A 16,958-nucleotide genomic window follows, 5' to 3' on the forward strand; every position below is an offset into this window, starting at 1 on the left:
ATTACTACGCATTTCCAGGAAAAAATGTAGGTCACGGCGACATCAGCCCCATTCATACATAACCTTCGCACCTATATACGTTAAAGTCTAAATGGTTGCACTTTGTGAAGTCTCATATCTTAGGAATGGAATGAAATATCAATTTGAAACAAAGTGCGTTATCAAATGCGCGCTTTCTGTGTATTTCATCTAAATTTTGGACTTTTTCTAGCCTTATTCCGGTGTTTTATTTGAATTTTATTTTATTTCAAAGTTAGTAGCGTATATTGATATATCATGAAATAGGATGAATATTTTTCTATAAATAGTGGCTTATAAACACTAGAGAGCAGTGTTGTTTAGTCTCTGAAAATTTAGGTCGTCTAGTTATTGTGTCCACATTCCAATTTATCTTTGCATTAAAAACAAGTTTTGTATTTTTCTATTCTCCTAAACAGAATTCAGATTGAGTCTGTCTCCTATATTTTAGAGGATAAATGAAGATAGAAATTTTATTCCGAAAAATAACGAATTGTAAAAATAGAACTTTTATTTATTAATCACTGATCTTATAAAAGCAGTGTTTCATCAGTTTTCAGCCATCGGCATTTTTGCACGGATAACGAAACAATCGTTTAATAAAAAGCTTGTAAATTTATTTTGCTTCAAGTAATTTCATGCTACGTTTGCAAATACGAAGAGGAGTTTCGTTACATTTGATTCATTTTCATGTTATCCTGTTGCATTTTCGTACGGAAATTAAAATAATTATTTAATAATACAAACAAAACTCGTGTGTTGTACCAAATACAGGTATATTTGTTTCCAAGGTGTTAAATTTATAGGACAACGGATATTTGGAAACTTACCCCAAAAATCTTCCAACGATACCCATGCCATACTGTCGTCTGTTACTGTTGTCGAATATTCGGTCGATGGTACTCGGTGAAATTCTCGTAGCACCGGTCAAATCCCTTCTAAGCGTCACTCCCTCGTCCGGCGGTATCATCGAACTCAAACCCAACCTCGACCTGCCCCAACTCGTTTTTCTGTAATCTCTTTCTTGTTGTAGATCATGACAGTTTACACTCGACGTTGGATATTTTTATCCCTTATCCAAAGTCAAGGATCAAACACGAACTTCCCGATCGATCTTTCTTTTTGTTATAAATTTTATATAAATTTCATTCGTCACGATACACGTCGAAGAATGTATGAGAATGTCAAAAATCTTTCAGTTTTTCTAATGTACCGTAAAACGAAGATTTTCCTTACCTTGAAATGTAATGGTCCCTCGAAATGTGGCGAGCTCTTCTGACCTGTCCATCCACCGACGTCCTGTCATCCTTCTGCGAGGCAAACCTACGAAATCGTCATAAAATTTTTATCAATTTCCATTTGTATCCATTATTTATTTAAAATCGTAAAATAGTTTAAATCTTTAAAAATTGAGTAATTTCATTGTTATTATCAATTCCCACTGGCAGTCATCGTGTGTTTAAAATACCTTAAGAGCCTAAATTTCCCAAAATGAAGTGACTTAATTTTTATCAACAATTCCCACTTGTAATCACTATGTATTTAAAACAGTAAAACAGTAAAAGTAAAATTAAGTAACTTGACCCTTATTACTAATTCCCATTCACAAATACCATGTATTAGAACAGTAAAAAGTCTAACTTTCCCAAAATTAAGTGACTTAACTTTAATTTGATCTAATCTATATTGTGGTCACGTATAGAAAGCATACTTGAGAGAAATATCAGGAGAAGCAACTTATAGCTTTCGTAGTTGTAACGTTAAAAGTATTCTAAAAGGTATGCTCACCTAACCAATTCCTCGGATGTTTCTCTGTCGCCCGCAGATTCAAGTAGATCGGCGACTTTTGCACTGTCTTCGTCGTCTTTCACTAAACCACCGAGCCCCTGTTCGATTTGAGACTGCGATTGTTGCGAAGGCGGTGGCGGAGGCGGCGGCGGGGGTGGCGGTGGCCTGTCGAAGAAGGACTCCTCTTCATCCTGGCCGCTTTCCGGGGACGTCGCCGCCTCTGACCTCGACATGTAGTCAATTACGCTCGGTGGGAAGCTTCGTGACTCGGGTCTGACTTGCGATCCTTCTCGCCGTTGTCTTCTCAACGACTACAACAAAACGCCGATCTCTCGATGATATTTCTGTTTAACTTCCCGCCTCCCTTAAGTGTATCTCAAACGATATTTTTATATCTAGAATTCAATTGTTATAATTGAGAATTTAAAATGGGAAATGATGTTGCATCGTTTAGTACTGGAGCTTTTAATATTTGCTATCTGTATGAAAGAGAGGAAATATATGAAAAATGTATTTAGCATGGAATTTCCATCTCCGCAATAAACCAAAATTCAAATTTTTCACGAACTTGCAAATTTGTTTAACAAGGTTTAAATATGAAAGACAACACCTAATTGTCCTAATTGTGTAGACATGAAAATGCCTTTCATAAATCTTCCCTGCCTGTTTAATATAGAAACGTTATCTCGCATAAACACAATACTCTAACCAATTAATCGTTTGCCTGCTAATTTGGGTCAATTATCGCCTTTAATACGATCCCATCAGGTGTTCTAATTCTTATGAATGAGTTTACATACATTAAATTATCTATCTTCGAAATACCAATCCTTCGAAAACCGATGTAGTAATACGCAAATATGTAATTACCGTCGATAGACTATCGTAGATAACGTTTCACCACACATTACACTATCGCCTTTACTTAGTGTTCTGTAACCAGGTAGAAACTCACGATTTCGCAGTGAGCAGACCACGAGATACGAACACCGAGTTTTCCCAGCCATCCGTTAGAAACCTATTCTGTGTATCTATGATACCGTTACGGGGATAGAGGCGGTCTGCTAATTTCGAGGAGCGCAACGTCATTCATTAATATTAAACTGGAGGCTGTGGCGCGTCCGTTAACAATGGTACAATACCGTTCCAATTGATTGGGGTCGGTTTAATGCTATTTTACGGCGACCGATAACGATCCAGGGAATTATTTTATGTAATTAATCGTGCAATTATTCATATCAGAAAACACGTCGCACCTCGTACGTTAATCCGACGAACCGCAATGCCTAATAGCTACCACACGTTGATTACGTTTCCTCGTGAAATCTCTTTAGTTCGCGCATTTTCCATTTCTTTCTTCTCGCTGCCACTGTATCTCTCCACTCCTAGCATCTAGGATTTTAATTGCTTCTCACAGAGCATCTGGCGATGTTTTATCAAAGTTAACGATCTGTCGTGACGGTGTGTCGTTTCTTTCACGCGTTCGGCTCGATCGACCGTGGCGGTTTCAACCTCCTCCCGCTACTTTCGGCTAACACTTTAGCTATCTGCACGTGCTTCCACTCTCCCTAGTTACACCTTCTGGACCACTCCACGTTGATTTTTCTGATGATGGATGTTTTTATGAAACGACGGAAGTCGGAGTGTTTGGTTTCGCGGAATTTCCTGTCGAATGTTTGGTCAGGTAAGAACGTACAAAATGAATTTGGTAACTTTATATTCATTCGGTTATTAATTTAACAGTAGAATTACCAGAGTGGCCAAGATAACCAATTCTTGTAACTTTTCATAGAGATTTTATAGATTTACGAGGATGGCTTTTTAGAAGTTCCTAAAATACACGAATAAAAGCTTGTATTATTTACTGCGTTATAAAACTTCGTCTTATTCCTTGTACCTTAATTTGTTTCATCCGAGTTACGCTCTAGTCGTCGCTGGTTTATAATATTCCATATTTTACCAGCATTTTGGACTTTTTAAAGCATCGGTTATAACATTTATAAAATACAGCGTAAATCATCAAGTCAGATCGTACAACATTTCCAGAGACAAAATCGCAGCTAACAATAATTCCAAGCTTCAGATTGAATCAATCCTACACCTGTCTAAAAAGCGCATTTTCTCATCATTTAGAGATTCGAGGGTTTAACGAATAGCTAAAACAAATGATATTTCGAAAAAGAACATCGGGTATACCGTGCAAATGGTTAGCCGTTTTTCTATCCTGCGTTCTCCTAGTAAAACAAGCATTTCCAAGCATTTCTATAGCATTATGTAGATCTGTGTTTAATTACGTGATCGTGGAACAACGGACGCTTCTAGTGAATACTCATTAAGCGTGTCGCGTGCGGAACAAGGGTGATCGATATTAATGACGAATCAATGGTGTAATCCAATATCATCAGTTCGGCAGGCCGACCAACGGACCTCTGGTTATTAAGGTCCAGGAATTAATATGAATTATTGCCGAGCGAGCGGCGTTATTCCAATTAAAATCCAGCCTGCCACGACCTCAAAAATGAAATTCCCCACAGCACGAAACACACTCGGTATAATTGATAGTCCTTTGTTTCTTTCACCCCATCCGTTTATTTTCCCCTTTTCCAATTTTATTTTCCTAGTTGCTGCTCGATTACCTGCATAGTTACACTCGCAGATGAGATACAGGATACCAGGTTATCATCTACTTTTCATGTACGTGCAGTTTTTGTCCCACATTTAGAGGAATCTAGAGCAAACTTTGCTAATTAGTTATACAGCGACCATTGTTTCCCATGGCTCATTAACAACTAAGTTTTTATTCTCATTGAACACTTAGCGACCAACAGCTCAAATAGAAAATACGAGGAAATTCAATACTGTCAGACGAAAGCTGTTAATATTTAATTTATTTCTCAACAGTTACGAAATTGTAATTGATATACAGAGTGGTTGGTAACTGGTGGTACAAGCGGAAAGGGGCTGATTCTACGCGAAAAAAGAAGTCGAAAATATAGAATAAAAATTTTTTTTTTAATTTTTTTTTATTTTTTCCATCGAGACAACGATCTACAATGAGATCCGTTATAACATACCGCACGCGTACCGAGCGAAAATTCAAAGTCGATTTTCTCGAAAACAAAGCCTCAAACGAAAAATTTTTATTCTATATTTTCGACTTTTTTTGCGTAGAGTCACCACCTTTCCGCTTGTACCACCAGTTACCAACCACCCTGTATATTTAATATCACAGAATAGAGAAAGGTTCGGAGTTAGTATTAAATTAATGTTGTAGAATGGTTGTGTATAATAATACTAATATGCTGGCATTATATTAAAAATATGCAAATACTATATTATATGATATTACGTTATATTAAAAATATATGAAGACATAAAAACTAGTACAAGGTTAAAGACAATGTCTGCGACACTTGCGGCATACTATGCTTTATCGAACATATCTTAATCACCCGAATGTAATATTACCTAAATGCAATATTAAAAGGCATGATTTAACTTTAATCTGCTCAACTAATCAATGCCACAGAAAGAAGACTTCGGCAAAAGATTTTCTGACAGGTAGTCGTTTACACAACCTATTATAGATACGTTCTATCTCGCCAATGATTCTTATCGTGGTCACTAATTACCTTAAAACGTTTATGGGATTTTAAACACAGTAGAGAAAAGCTATTAAAATAAGTAATTTACCAACAAAGCCATTAATTACTAACTAGATTTCCATGAAACCTGCAACTTTTTAATCTCCTGCAGTTCCACTTCGAGATCCCCTTGCTGCTCTTTAAATAAAACGGATAATAAAAAACAAAAAAGAAAACGCAAAAGCGTCGTTCACGAGTGAATTGGAATTTAACATTAACAGACAACTGGAGTTCAACTTCGTAATCAGGAATTCGTCCTGGTCGCGAAATTCCAGTTGGGACGAGGAGAAGACCGAACACATCGGCAGAGTAATCAACAAACTTAAACGACAAACAAACACTGCAACGTGAACAAGCTAATACGAGTGAGTGGGTGGATGGACGGGGAGGAAAAATACAAGGGACAGAGTGGCGAACGAAAGGAGCCAGAATTTACGTAACATCGACAAACATGGGAGAACGGTGGAATCTGATCGAATGGAAAAGGCTGTAAAATCGAATGGAATTTAATTTCGTGCCCGACATGCCGGAATTAACATTCTCCATGTTTATCGCACCGTATCGAGCCCATCTGATGGGATTTTATATTGTCGTGATCGCGGCTGTCCCCGGACCGTTAATTGCCCTATCGGTCGGTTCTTGCTCGCAATTAAGCAGATGCCGTATATCCAAAGGACACGCACCCCCCGCGAAAAAAACCAGAGCTTTCGTTTATTAGTCCGTTTCGTTGGCTGAAATAAATATCCGATCGGTGTGTATTTCATTTCTGCTCTCTTCTTTATTTGGTTTTGTTTTATTAACTTTTTACTCTAAAGCGAAATAACGAGTGGTAGAGATCGTAGTTTCAATTTGATGAATGTAGATTCTGGTCGTTATAAAATTTACGTTGGGTTTCAATTGAACCCCTCAGTCGTCGAATTGATCCGCTTTTCATTGATCTTTTGACTTCTGAAAAATTTAACAGTGAACCTATTTTGTTAACGATATAATAGAAAAGAGACGCTTTTCAAGCATAACCAGCAACGTGCGTAAAAATTATTTTGGAATATGTTGTTTCAAAAGGGTCGTAGAATTTTACATCAAAAAGATTTGACAGCTGAAACGAGACTGTATTTTTTCTCGTTAAAATCTACAATAGCTATGGAATTTATAATCTAAAAAGTAAACCGGAGTCAGTATGACGTTTTGTATTTGTAACGTTGTCGAATAAATTTTAGCTGCAGTAAGTTCTCTGGAATTTGTCGTGGATGAAACGATTGTATTGCAATGCAAATCCTTGTTTATGGAGACGTATTATTGCATCGCTTCAGTTGTAAATTCGAAGCTTCAGCGTGACCTCACAAATAGTGAACCTTGTGTTTTCTTCATTTCATTATTTTTAACTGTCTATTCCTCATTTGTTATCGGATAATAAAAAAAAGTGTTGCCTTGAATACTATCCTAGCTTATCAAAGAACGACAAATATCATTTATCTTGCTGCTTTATTTTACCAAATCAACGAATAGAATGTGAAATATCTGATTTTTCAATCAGCAAATTATCGAAGATACCTTTCTTTAATTTTAATTATAAATCTGCTTCTTCGGTATCTAATTTATTTCTCAGAGGCTGTCAAATTACAATTATATTTAATATAGTAGAACAGAAACAGGTTTGAAGCTAATATTAAATTAATATTAGATTAATGTTAAATTAATATTAAATTGCTATTATAGAATAGTTCATTCGCTATTTAATAATATATATATGCTGATATTACATTATATTAGGAATATGCAAATAATAAATTGTTGTATAATTTCCAATCTAATTCCTAATTTCCAATCATAAAACATTTGACAATTTGAGTTCAATGGAAAATTGCAGACACAATAGAATAAATAGAGAAAACGATGCATACGTTTGTATTTAAAGAATTTTGTTATGAGTTTTCAAAGATTGTATGGCATATGGTAATATTGTACGCTTTGTTTTGATGTTTAAAAGCATACGGATATTTCTGTAAGAGACCAATTTTACTCACAAATTTGTCAAATTAATTAATGTCATCCGGTTCGAAACAACAATTAAAGCAACAACATTGTACAATCTAGCACAATCTAACACAGGAAATGGTATTACTCCGGACAAAAACACGAATTTTAAAAAGTTCGAATTTAAATGAGCGGCCAGATAATAAATTGCTTACTGGTGGAATGAAAAGGCCGGACGACGTCCACTGAAACACGTAGCCAGCAGACTTTTTAATAAATGGTTAAACAAGCCTCTAAGCTGTAACACACCTATATACACTCTCCAGTAGTCGTCGATTGTTGTACGAACGCGTTCATATTAACTTCTACGGTCTGTGAAAAGTTAATAGGGAACATCGTTCTGCTGAATCAGCAACTTTTTAAAAATTCCACCTACTTTAGTGTTTTCTCTGGGCAGAACGCTCGAGCATCATAAAATTTTCATAACGGCGTATCCTTCGTGCCTTTCGATGTACAAACGTGTCATATTTGTTTAAGAATAACTTATTTTTCTTGTTATTAGAGAAAAAGAGGAAAAAACTAATTAAGTATTGTTCCCTAATTGTAAAAATTACATTGGCGTTTTATTGATCCGTCTATATTCTTAACTAATATTCTATTTCTGACAGTTGAGAATTTCAAGAAAATGGCTTTCGAGTTTGAGAAAAGGAAATTTCTACTAAAATATTTTTAACGAAATTCTAAATACAAAGTAAGTTAGTAACAAAGCTAAAACGACTTACGACGGAGAATTCCTATTTACAAAATTCGAATTCTAAAAAATAAATAAGATTATCGAAAATCACCGTTGTTAACATGATTTTTATAAACGCTCGAGTAACAAGCAAGCGTTTTAGAAATTCCAAAATGTTGTGTAAGCTAGCCGTAATACAGCACATAGCTAATTATTCATTTCGCAGTTTAATTACTCTATTGATCGTTCGGCCGTGTTTGCTTTCAATTATACAATACCGCTTCGGAAAGCGTTCTGTAGGCTAGCTAGATCTATTGTTAAACTCTGTATAATCTACGTGTTCCGTATATCTACATCAGGAAACGTTTGTTTTATAACTATATACGTACTACAACGGTATACTTTGCTCGTGTCTCCCAAAAACTCGTTAGATTGGAACTTTGTTTGACCATACTTCTCCAGTGTAAACGAAAGTAGCACGAAACACCATAATATCCGAAAAATTGTATTTGAATAAAATGACATGTCGGATAACAAAGCAATATACTGTTTGCTCTTTTTAAATTAATTGTATCTTTAACAACGTGCCAAAAGCTTGCCATACATCTCTATTTTCACTCTATCTATTTTCACAACAGGTGAAATTAAATGCGTTATCATCAAAATTCCCGGACAAGTTGCTTCAAGTTACTGCCGACTGATTAATAACGAAATAATAATAGTGCTGATAATAATTGATATCGTTCGATATTGCACTATGTATCTTTCCATTTCTACCTCGAGGGAATAAAGGTATAGAACGCTAGTGCACCAATATAATTTTATTTCCGGAACACGTTCCTTTCCAGTATCGCTTGGCGACGATTTAACGATGGTATAAGTTTCGCGACGAAACTCGAACGATCGAGAATTTGGGAAAACAATGGAGTTTTCGTGAAACTACGGTATACCCTCGCGATTATTGACATTTTAGAGCACCTCTCCTTGGATATTTGCCGAGTCTAATGGCCTGATCTATCTCGTGCCCCTGATACTGATCGTTTCATGGCGAAGAAATATGCAGTTTCGCCGAAACCAATAATTTCTAAATTCAAATTCACCAGGTCAGGGTGAACCAGAGTGTTTTCTAAAAATTCTACGGTGCGCAAATTTTGAATACATCTTCAGTGCATGTGTCGATACCAGACTCACGTACTTCTACCAGAATTAATTCAAAACCTTTATCTTCTTTTATCCTTTTAATCCGTGAATGGTTCGAGAAAGACGAAAAACGTGATGGTGCAATTTCAAAGAGACGCCCTTTCCCGATTAGTGATCTTTTTCTGCGATTCTCTTATTTTTGATAGCTAAATGTATTCCAGTTAGAAATCTTCGGCCAAAATCGACTTTACATTCGACGCTTTACACCACAGTCTATTTCGAATAAATTCTATTTAAAGAAGTTCGTCAACATTATTAAAGCACAGATGAATACGTATAGGAAATATCAATGGTGAAAAGTTCTATAGATTCTTCGTAAAAACGATTTGCAACGAAGATTTTATGGCAGATTATTCACTTTAAAAGATCCACGCGTAATTTGGCTATTATAAAGGAGATTAGCGGTTTCAAAGCGCTGCGATAACTCACAGGACATACTATGAAATTGCTGGAGATCAACGAGCAGAGTTCGTAACGACGAATTTCGAGTTAAACGAACTGTTAGATATAAAACAAAACCAGTCGCGAGGCAAAGGATAGAGGAGGAAAAAAAGGAAAACGATGTCCTTCCTTTTTTTCTGCTCTTTTTGAGAAGTTTGGAATAAAGTTCAGCCGAAGCAGGGCGCGCCCTACTGCACCCAGTGGTGCCTTAAATTTATTTCTTAAGCCGACATCCTTCACAACTTCCGCGGGAATAAATCCGCGGCATTCAACCAATGGGGAATAGGACGAAAAATTAGCGTGGCCCAAATATAACTGCGCCGTGAGAAATTTATGACGGGGCACGGCTTTTAGTTTCGTTTGTTCGCTCCTTCGAGACACGACCTTTCCCCAGTTCGACGATTTGTTGCTTTGAAAATGCACCTTTTCACGCGACATGATCAATGCAATGAATTTGCTTGTTAATTGAGTGTATTCGGTTTATATTCTCTTTGCACTGTGCGCTATACAAGTTTGTTGATTCTCCTCTCCCGTCTTTGACAGTTTACGATAAATATTTTAGCATCCACTTATTAGGAATTTTTCTGTGTTATATTACATTAATTTTGATATTTGTTAAAGATTTTTGATAAATTAATGTTTGCTGTTGCACGTTGTACAAGTTCAAATACTCATATTTCACACGTTTAACAGTTCAGGATAAGTATTGCAGAAACAATTTATTAAGCCTATATATTAATTTCTTTTTATTGTAATAGCTTAATTTTGATATTTGTACAGCCATTGATAAAGACTTTTGATAGTCTAATGCCCAAAACATATCTTTCAAATAGAAATTGTAATAAGATTGTGTTGATATTGACCCACCAAATCAAACAATTTTCGTATTTTTGATAACCAGATAAATGACAACATACGCTTAAGCACTGTTGTTTTATATACTGTTTAAGTGTATGCGTAAGTATATGCTGTTCTATGTACAACAATCATATTTATTATATCCTTCTTAATACCTGTATCAAAATATTAATTAATATAAATCACATAGGAATGCACGAAAGACGACGAACCATCTTTTTCGTTTTCTACCATCTTCTCTGACAGCTATTAATAACACTTTAATAACTCTAAGGATTAACCAAAAAGAACTCAGAATTAACTTCCATCATTCACTTTTATCCACAAAATAAAATCTTCGGTAAGGTGTTACAATTGTCTGCCTATGATTCTCCAATAATCACAACCTCGTTCGCAGGAAACACGTGAAACTCCGTTACGCAACGTTTCATAAATGTCATCTCTGCGCTCAATTCCAATCAGTGGTGCAACAAAAACACGTTTTCATAATAAAGGTTGACCGTTTTCTCTGCATCAGACAGGAACGGTTCAATTAAGTGTCTTAAACCTGCAAGCGGATCATCCAGGTAACCAAAACGCTGACCTGCTCTTTATGCGTTTTCTGAAGGCAAACGAATTAATTGCACTCTACGTATCGCAATGTGCGCCAGCCCATGTTGCACGGCTTATGCGTGTACATGCGCGAGAATTTGTGTGTATTGCATGCACTGGTATGCAAACATACGGACACAAAGAAGGATATAGTAGCTGGATATAACGCGAGTTTTTATTAAAATTTATATCGCGCACCCGGGTTCGCAGCGATGTAATAAGGAGACCACGGGACCATTTATTAGCGAGAACCTAATAAACCCGTTATTAACTAACATCGGCGTTACCTTAATCACAAGCCAACGTTATGAGCGCTGCTTGGTTTCCCTACTTGCTTCGAATGCGATTTTCTTGGAAATATCCGGGATAAATGTATCACGATTTTGCATGGATAATGTTGATTTATCGTCGCCCTTATCGAGAGGCAACGATTCTTCTAAGTTTCACTCGGATCGACGTTCGATCGAGGGATCCATGGTGGTTCCAGGATATTTGTAATTCTGTTGCTCGTGGTCGGAGTTTGGCAAAAAGATGCTCGGAAGCTCGTGTCACTTCCGTTCAGAATCGATGGGATTTTTGCTGGAAATGTTCGTCGATGCATATCAAAATGTGCGTGTGTTTTTTGTTTTCAAAATTTGAGATTTGCACGTGAATGCGCTAACAAGGAAACTACCGTATATAAATTTTTATAGAAATGTTGTAGATGTACGAACGAATATTGCTAGAAACTTCGAAATGTTGTATTATGTATTTTTCATAATTTGCATTCTCGAATTGTTTTGGTCAAATGTTAAACATTAATCGCAAGTGGTTTTAATATTAAATTACTATTAAATAGATAATTTGTAACAACGTGTCTTGTAAAATTTCGTTCATTATTAGTAGTTTGTATAATAGACAGGTGAATGCTATTGCATTGGCTATTTTACAATTGTGCGTTATTTAAAAAAGATATAGCGAACAGCATATTGTAAAATTTTTCGAAGAACGTCTATATTCCATCGGAATTGATGATAATCAGTTTTTTATAAATCAGCGACGAAAATCATCGACGAGAGTAGAATAAAATTACGTAGGAATTATTTGAATCAGAAATATACGTTCTCGAGTATTTTTTTAAACATTTACTGTAAAAAAACGGGACGTTTTATATGCAGCAACTAAAATAAATTCATCCATTTTGAAAAGTTTGGAAACGCATGCGGAATATTTCCAGATTTTTAAAAAATCATAGGCGCGGATGGAGAGCAAAAGTCGTGAAGATTTCGGGTTCAGCTTAATGAGAAACCTTTGGTTACTCGACCAACCAGCATAATTTTTGTTCTTAAAAATACGTTGAAAAATTGTAGTATTCACAGAACTATGATAATCTATATATATATTTTTATTTTCTTCTGATACCAGAGATCTTTTTCTATCAAAGATAGATACATATATCTTCTAATATAGTAAATTGTTTCTACTTTGACAAAACAATACAGAAGTTACATTGATCAATTGTATAAATTCAAGAATATAATCATAAGTATTATACCACAAAAGAAATATCGTTTTTATAAATCTTATTCTATATCTAGTCTACTACTACTTATATCATCTTCCTGGGATAAGAAAACTTATAGAAGTCATCTGTTTCTCGAATGTTAAACGTTAATCGTATACCTATGCGATGAAATTAAAAAGTTCACAAAGAGCCAAGACGATTAGTTCTGATTCATTTCTGAGTTCAGTTCTGAGTGATGATTCATTTCTGAGAGAGCCACAAGTCATTCAGATCTACTATTTATCAGTAAGCCCGGATTTTCACAAATCTTCCACGTGTTATTTCATCACTTAGCGCTTAATCACACAATCCGATAACTAATCTGCGCATTTCCTTTCCGAAACTGCCCCCAAAAAGGTAGAAGCCGGCATCCAATCCAATTATTAAAACCAATATTCATCGACATAGCGCAAATTACACGGAAAAATCGAAGCGGAAGCGTTGTTCCATCGGATGTTTCACGCGGTGTAAAATATTTCAATATTTTGCCAGGCAGTTTCTCCCTGCCGAAACGTGGGTAAGATCCGAACGATCCGCTCTCGTATTCCGCTTCCCGCCCCGATACTATAATTTCGGCAATTTAAATGCATGTGCATGCGACTCGATAGACACGGCCCGATATCTCCGGCTCCGCGTCTACGCATTTACGTGCGTGGCATCGAGCGTAACCGGGATCAACGTGAGATATCGTAATGAATTGTATCGATTCGACGTTGGGGCTACGCCACAGCGTTCCGCCTCTGTCTGAATATTTATACTTTCATTATTGCGAAACACACGGAGAATTGGCCGAGCGTTCATAACGAGTGCACGCGTCGGCGACGCTCAACCAGGGAAATCGAACTGTCTGACCGGATCGATTTGATCGCAGTTATCTCTCTTTGTTGCGCTCGCTGTCTGACCCGCGAGTATTATATTCTCTCGCGATACATCGGGAAACGTCAGCGTGACGTGGCTGGTAATCGTGTCACGGAAAATTGAATAGGATATTTGTGTGCCCTGCTTCCATCTAGTCGCTTTTTTGGTTCGATTCCAAGGCATTTTCTTCTTCACTATAAATTTCCTTCTAAACCGTGTGATTTATCTGCAGCTAAGATCGACAAATTATTTGGATGTAGTAATTGCTTATAATTAGAACATTTTCAGGCACTTTTTATGTATACGTTGTTATACGAAACATAATGAAGTTTCATTAGCACTGTAACGAGACGGTACTCGTGAAGCTATCACACAAAATTGAAACGGATCTGAAGATATATATAAAGGTTGTAAAATATTTATTGGAAGCATACACTTTGAAAAGATCGTCATAGTATTTGAACAGTCAATTATTCGTTATATAAATAAGCTACGATACTTAATGAGATACCAATGAGAGACTAATTTAAGGCATAATGTCTTATAACTTCTATACACATTTTCGAGTTCGTTTCAAATTTTATCATTATAATTGCGGTAGTTGCGTCTCATTACAACGCTAACGAAACTTCAAACCGTTTCGTATAATGTACGTAAATTTATCCATAAAAAATTCTGTGGTAATTTCGAATAATTTTGCGAGCCGCTGTGCACGATAGAGTAACTCTGATTGGAGTTAGGAATGAAACGTAATGGTTTTCTGCTGTCGACTTGTATTCTTATATTGTTCTATACGTAAAAAACACTTTAATATAGTCAAATTCTACTCCTCTCAAATGCACATAGTACTTACTATAAAGCACCACGAGAAATTCCATTTTTTTTTACTGTACACCGTACCTACCATAAGAAAATCCCGTTACGTTTCAATTCTATTAACTATATAGTTCAACCTACTATAGAAACACCCCATGAAATTTCAATTCTCTTGGTACATTCAACTTACTATAAAAGCGCCCCATGAAATTTCAATTTTATTAATTTCTATTAACTACATTCTAACTGTTATTTAAAAAAACCATGAAAATTCAATTCTATTAACTTGTAATAACCGTACATGGTAACTACTACAAAAAATTTCATGAATTTTCAGTTGCACGAATTAGCGACCATTCGACCCTTTCGAAACTTCACGTTACACCCTTTTCTATGACATATTCATTAACTGACCACCACTTTTCCGTTTCCTACTGATTCTAACTTTCGCCGTGTCTTTGGTGTTTAGCAGAAAATTCAAATATTAGCGTGAGAACAACAGGCTAGGCGACTTAGGTTTCTTCGTGGCAAACAGAGAAAACGCGTTGCGCATACGAGCCCGTTTCCGTGTGGGAACATTGTCCACCGGAAGTTTGGTCTACTAAAGTTATACAGAAACTGCCGTCAATCGTATTTCAAAACTTGCCACTTAGTTCTAGACTACTGCCTGGAACAAGCCGGACAACGACTGCCGCGCCTTTCTCTCTCTCTCTCTCTCTCTCTCTCTCTCTCTCTTTTTCTCTCTTGCCGGAACTGTTCAAGCCGAGAAAAGTGTGCCGTTTGTATACGCAAAGGTCCATTAGAATATTTTACGCGTGACCTAGAAAAGAGTAACGCTCCAAACTGCCTATTCCCTGTTGTCTCAAGAATCGCCTCCATTCCGCTTCCGCTTTTTTTTTCAATCTGTGAAACACGAATCGATTGTTGTACACGCGAATTATTTCCGATACACTCGTCAAACTTTGCTTTTTCGACTGGTCATTCGTTTGAAGCTTTCTTCTTTTGGGGGTTGCATGATTTTTTGCGTTTGTAAATCATTGGTAAAAATAAAACACACTGGTCGTATATTCGTTTTCGATTTTGATTGTTAGCCAGGAACTGGAAAGATTAGTTTCGTTTCCATGAATTTTTATTTTTCAGCTTTCGCCTCATTTCGTTTCTACAATTTTTAAAACCTTACGTTACTTTTAAACTGCTTCGTTCGCTTATTTTACATTCGCAAGGATATTTATAATTGAAAAAGATCAAAGAAAGATTATACTTTCCTTTTTACCGACTGAAAGAAAAAGAAAATACAGATTTCTATATTCAATACTAAATGAAAATAATAGTTCTCTTTGAACAACAATTTGAAACGAATGTTTTTAATGCACAGCGTTAGGATTGCATTTTTATTTTAAAAATAAGATTCCATTACCAAAAGAAGCAAATGTTAATGAATTTCAGCTTCATAAGCGAGATCATTCTCTCCTTTATCTTGGAACAATTTCCCTATTTTCTTTTACCTCTGACTTTCTCGTTCCTGACTCTTGATAAATATTTCCCGCCGTTCTCTCGGAATTGCTTATTCAGATGAATTATTGTTCAGACTGATCGACAAACGAAGTACTGTTTCTCGACAAAATAGCTCCGTAAAACCGCATTTTTTGTCCTGTTATTCCTTTTGACTCATTTTCTCTACTTAGACATCTATAGTAGCAAATTCAGTGACTTTTAATAAGTTACTGAACATGTCGAGTAGACGAATTCAAGAAATTGTATCCACATTTAGAACTTTAACTCATCGCGTGACCTTTCTCATTAGTAGAATTCTTAGTCAATCTTGCGTTAAAATTACCTCAATGATTAAGAAGAGGACAAAATTCACGAAATGTTTGAAATGAAACTGAAATGTACATTCTTATAATTCTATTTGTAGTCCTACATTCTTCCCATAAAAATCTTTTCGCCAAGCATAGTAGAAATACTTTCCTCGAGAAAACCACTTTCGCTATCGGAAAATCGGAATTTCGACGAAATTAGGAATGGTACGCAAAGTTCCAGCGTTTATTGCGCCCCGAGCTAAAATCCTTCATTTTTTCTGTTTTGTTTTGTCTTCATAAAACATTTGCGTTAAGGTTCGGCGTTCGAGCATTATGAGAGGGGAAGCGGCAAGAACAAAGAACAGGTAATAAAGAGCGACATTGGGAGGTACGTGATCGAAGGGAACAGACAGAACGTCGCTACAATGGGCGCATTCAAATGCAGGAACAATAGCTGAATTCTGTCTGGAATCAATTTCCTCTCTAGTCGAAATTACAACGGCGAATCTACATTTATTTAGGCCGCTGCAACAGGATGGCCCCGGACAAACAATAATCTCGTAATTATGCAAGATTTCTACATACGTGGACTCGATTGTATCGCGCAATTTCCCCGTTTGCACTCTTCTCAATTAGCAAAAATGGGGCGCGCCCAGCATTTTATTTTAGTTTTTATCTGTTCGTAGCTTTTT

The 16,958-nt window shown here is 36.2% G+C and overlaps 1 protein-coding gene and 1 long non-coding RNA gene across 6 annotated transcripts in view; one reads left to right on the forward strand and one right to left on the reverse strand.

Moving 5' to 3' along the window:
• Positions 1-16,958, forward strand: part of LOC138187084 (uncharacterized) — a 243,144-nt gene that overhangs the window by 217,179 nt on the left and 9,007 nt on the right. The gene's annotated exons all lie outside the window — the stretch shown is intronic.
• The window catches only part of rho-5 (rhomboid-5), a 284,621-nt gene that overhangs the window by 12,588 nt on the left and 255,075 nt on the right, over positions 1-16,958 (reverse strand). For 4 of the 5 annotated variants that reach the window (XM_069127552.1, XM_069127550.1, XM_069127551.1 and 1 more), the window contains 3 exons: positions 1,807-2,117; positions 1,255-1,341; positions 849-1,028 (listed from right to left, as the gene is read on the reverse strand). In XM_069127552.1, coding sequence (XP_068983653.1) covers positions 849-1,028; positions 1,255-1,341; positions 1,807-2,117 — 578 coding nt within the window. The remainder of the gene's footprint in view (positions 1-848; positions 1,029-1,254; positions 1,342-1,806; positions 2,118-16,958) is intronic. The other variant, XM_069127553.1, reaches the window with a different exon arrangement.

The sequence above is a fragment of the Bombus flavifrons genome, chromosome 14 (assembly GCF_040668555.2).
Source record: "Bombus flavifrons isolate JBK064 chromosome 14, iyBomFlav1_principal, whole genome shotgun sequence".
Taxonomy (NCBI): domain Eukaryota; kingdom Metazoa; phylum Arthropoda; class Insecta; order Hymenoptera; family Apidae; genus Bombus; species Bombus flavifrons.